This window comes from Pinus tabuliformis, chromosome 5_2, assembly GCF_031772625.1.
Source record: "Pinus tabuliformis cultivar Carrire ecotype Pingquan chromosome 5_2, CPIR1, whole genome shotgun sequence".
NCBI classification, from domain to species: domain Eukaryota; kingdom Viridiplantae; phylum Streptophyta; class Pinopsida; order Pinales; family Pinaceae; genus Pinus; species Pinus tabuliformis.
Window position 1 is genome coordinate 727,791,795 of NC_142306.1, and position 4,392 is coordinate 727,796,186.

At 40.8% G+C, this 4,392-nt stretch overlaps 1 protein-coding gene across 1 annotated transcript; it reads right to left on the minus strand.

Annotated features, from left to right (window-relative positions):
• Window positions 1-2,004: 2,004 nt before the first annotated feature.
• On the minus strand, window positions 2,005-2,688 carry LOC149161271 (uncharacterized). The gene has a single exon (XM_089434823.1). The coding sequence runs from the start codon at window positions 2,686-2,688 to the stop codon at window positions 2,005-2,007; it is 684 nt and encodes a 227-aa protein (XP_089290949.1).
• Between the last annotated feature and the right edge of the window lie 1,704 nt (window positions 2,689-4,392).

Sequence of the window (4,392 nt, forward strand, 5' to 3'; positions counted from 1 at the left end):
TCGGTTCCGTTCCTTCCATATCATCTAAAAGTTAAATCCTATTGCTAGCCCCCATGCTTTGTTAAGAATTGGGCTAGTAAAGTGGCCTCGTCCCCATTGTTGGATTGTCTCTCTTATGCTCAATTGATTCCTATCCATCCTTCCGAAGACCCCATAGATGGCTTCCCACTGTTGTTGAGTGAACTGGCATGAATTCATTAAGTATTCTATATTTTCATTGTCTTACTTACATAGACCACATAGGGATGGTCCTTGCATCCCTCTTTTCTGCAGTTGATCCCATGTCAAAATTCAGCCTTTGCATGTTAACTAGAGGAAGTGAGCAACTTTCGGCCACCATTTTCTATGCCAGATTTGTTTCCATAGATGTTGGGGTCCTTCCTATTCCTACTCAGTTTTTAAGTCATATGCTTCTTTGACCGTAAAAGTCCCTTTCATGGAGTGTCCCCATCTCAAGATATCAAGTTCTGTTCTAATAGATATCTCATATCTTTCTTGTTCCCATTTATTTTACGTAGAGCTCTCTCTATTCTTCATCTATATTTTGACCCCATTCTTCTAGGTTTTTCAAAATTCTCCAATCCTCCTCATTGTGGCCTTCTTTCCAGAACTCATCTACTCGATTTTGGCCTACATCTTTTGAAAATTGTAGAATATTTCTGAATTCTTTTTTTACATTTAATTTTTCTCGTTTTTGCCATGCCTCATCCCAAAACTTTGCTATTTTTCCATTTCGTATTTCCTAGAAAGCATGGTTTGTGATTATGTCCCTGTTCTGGCTTGCCAGGTTCCAAATGGTAGATCCTCTTGGTGGTTCTGCATACCTTAATATATCTTCTGCTCTTCCTGGCATATTATACTTCCTCGTCCATATTTGTTTCCAAAGGTCTCCTCCCCCTGCCATCCATCTCCACCACAACTTGGCTCCCATAATTTGGTTGATGATGTATGGATCCCTCAGCCCTAGGCCCCCTTCCTCCTTTTTCCTAGTCAATCCTTGCCAGGAAATCAAAGCCCATTTTTTCTACTGTTGAGGCCCTCCCCATATGAATTTCTTAAATATTTCCACCATTTTGGAGCATGCCCCTTTCGGGGCTGCCATCCCAGATAATTGGTAAATCGGTATTGATTGCAGGACTGCTTTTACAAGGACTACTCTTCCTGCAAGGTTTAAGGATCTGAAAGACCAGTTGGCTAGCATTCCTAGGATCTTCTGTATATTCTGCTGCCAATTTTCCATCTTAAGTGAATTGATTGCCAAGGGTATTCCTAGATACTTTGTGGGTAACTCACCTACCCTGAATCCCAAAATTCTTGCAAGGTAAGTTTTTACATTGCCAGTTGTGTTGAAGAAGTAAGCGCATGATTTCTCCTTGTTAATTTGAGTGCCCAAGGCTTCCATGAAGAGATCAAGGATGTCCTTCATCCTTTTGACTTCCCTGAGAGATACAACACCGAATAGCATGATATCATCCACGAACCGCTGGTGGCTTATCGGGAGATCTTTCCCACAAACCCTTATCCCTTTGATTCTGTCCTCTTGCACTTCCTTTTTTATATACCTTCCTAGCCCATCTGTGGCAATAATGAAAAGGAATGGGGATAAGGGATCCCCTTGCCTAAGACCTCTGGTGGCTTTGAAGGTGGATGACAAGGTTGCATTTAAGAGGATTGAGAATACCGGGGTGGATATCATCGCCGAGATCCAATCTATCCATCTATTACAGAAACCAAAGGCGTCCAAAACTTTCCTCAAGTATTCCCAATTTAATCTATCATATGCTTTAGATAGATCCAGTTTAATCATCATTCCAGCCATCTTTTTTGCTCTTAGCGAGTGCACCACTTCTTGGGAAGCTATTAGTCCATCTAAGATTTGTCTACCCTCCACAAACCCTGTTTGTTCTGGGATATAATACTAGGCAAAATCGGTTTCAGTCTTTTAACTATTAGAGTGGAGATAATTTTATAAATAACATTACAGAGGGCGATAGGTCTAAAGCCCTACGGGTCATCTGACTTGGAGGTTTTAGGGATTCGAGAGAGGAGAGTGGCATTTAAACCCGACCATACCTTTTGATTTCTTCTAGATTCTTCAACCACCTCCAGGATGTCATTGCCTATGAACTTCCATGCAGCTTGATAGAATTCTGTCATAAAGCCGTCCGATCCCAGAGCCTTATTTTTCTTCATTTCTTTCACCACTTCCTCCACCTCCTCTATCGTAGCTGCTCTCATTAAAGCAAGGTTTTGATCTCTGGTAATCATATTGGGGATTTTGTTGCATATTCTTCGAGCTGCTTCTTGCTTTTCCTCTTGCGGCTCCATTAGAAGATCTTTGAAATGTCTAACCAGGGTTTCCTCCATATCCTCATGCTGAGTTTGTCGGACTCCTCCTTCATTTTTCAGGGAAAAGATTCCGTTTCTCTTTCTGTATTGCACCATTGCTTTGTGGAAAAATTTAGTGTTCCTTTCTCTCTCCCTTAACCAGTTTACTATGGACTTTTTCCTCCATAAGATGTCTTCCTCCTTCCTTCTTTCCTCCATTTGGCTAAACAGTCTGCCTTCTTCTTCTCCTAATTCTTCACTACGCCCTTCCTTTATCATTTCTTGTTGTATTGCCATCATCCTTTGATTTAACTGCTGTTGGTCCTGTATTATGTTTTTGAATTCCTCCTGGTTCCACATCTTGACTTTTTCCTTCATTTCTTTTAGCTTGAGTTGGAACATTTTCATTATGTTTCTTCCCCTTTGTTCACTTTGCTTCCACCATTCCTCTACTTTGTTTATAAACTTAGGGTCTCTGAGCCAGAAAGCCTCGAATCTGAATGGTCAATTTTTAGGACTGGCTTTGAGATCTATCTCTAATTGAACCGGCCAGTGTTTCGACCCCATCCCAGGTAATATCATCGCTTCCAAAAAAATGTCTCTACTCATAATCTATTCAGATATTAGGAATCTGTCTAATCTTGAGGCAATTTGATGCTTCCCTCCTCTTCTGTTATTCCATGTGTGTATCCCATTATTAGTTAGGATATCCACTAGCCTCTGATAATTTATGGTATCTGCAAATAATTCCATATCTCCATCTATTCTTCTTACACCTCCTCTTTTTTCATTCAAGGATGTAATCATATTGAAATCCCCGCCTATAATCCATGGTGTGTCTTGGTGTAGATCACTCACTTTTACTAAGCTTCGGCTGAAAGTCCTTCTTTCTCCTGGGATATGAGGACCGTAGACCCCTGAGAGGAGAACCCATTCTTTGGATCCAATGTTTCTAAATTTTCCAGAGAGGATTCTTGGAAGACTACCCATTCTTCAAATCTTACTTCTTCAGGGTTCCAAAGTATGGCCAAACCTCCTGCACTTCCTATAGCATCTTGTCCTACTATCTCGTACCTGGGCTTGATGTTTCCCATGATCTCCTTCAATTTTAATTCACTGATCTTGGTTTCTTGAAGTAACATCACACTAGGTTTATCTTTCCTCAATCTTTCTTTGAGATATCTCTGTTTCCCTTTACTGTTTAGACCTCTTATGTTCCAGGTTGTGATTATCATTTCAACAGTTTGGTTGGTTGGTGGAATACCTCTGATAATGGCACCACTCTTCCTGAGTTAACAAGCATCTCTCCCACCATTTGGATGGATTCACTCATGGGTCTTCTTCCCCCTTTTTTCCCTCCTTTTCCTGATACTCCTGCTTCCTGCCCCTATCCTACCTATGATCCTAGATGCTCGGGTTGACTTACCATGATTGTTCCTAGTTTCATTTTATATTGTTGAAACATTTCTTTGTATAGTTCCTTTGGTCTTCTGGGATGAACCTCTCAATATTTTCATCACTTGTTCCTCTTCTCTAAAATTTTCTTTCTGTGTGTCTATCTCCATCTGGCTTTGCTCCATCTATTTTTTATTTCCTTCCCCTTCGTTTTCTTCCACTGTTTTGATCTCTTCTTGCTTTTTCCCTTTCTCTTTCTATATTGGCTCTATTGGTTCATCACTGCTTTCTCATTGATCTCTTCCATTTCCTCTTCCTGTAGCACAACGAATTTGTTTCGATTTTCTTATTCCTTCTCTTTCTGTGGGTTCTTATGGTTACTTGTCAGTTTTTGGGCCCTTTTCCTTCTGTGGACCTCTTGGAATCCCCCTTCCGTTTCCTTACTAGATCCTTCTTCCTTCCTGCTTTCTTGAGTGGGCTCTGGGAAGTTCTGAGGGAAATATTTGAACATATGCCCATATTCATGGCATCTCCGACACCTAAGGGGTATGTGCTCATAATCCAGAGGTTGTTTCCAGATTTCATCCTGATATCCTACTTCTATGCAATCAGGGAGAGGTTCTGTAATGTTCATATAAACACAAATCCGGGCATAAGAAGTGTACCTTC

What these genes read in the sequence shown, in the direction of transcription:
- LOC149161271 (XM_089434823.1), bottom strand. Translation starts at nt 2,688, where the DNA reads ATGTGGAACCAGGAGGAATTCAAAAACATAATACAGGACCAACAGCAG.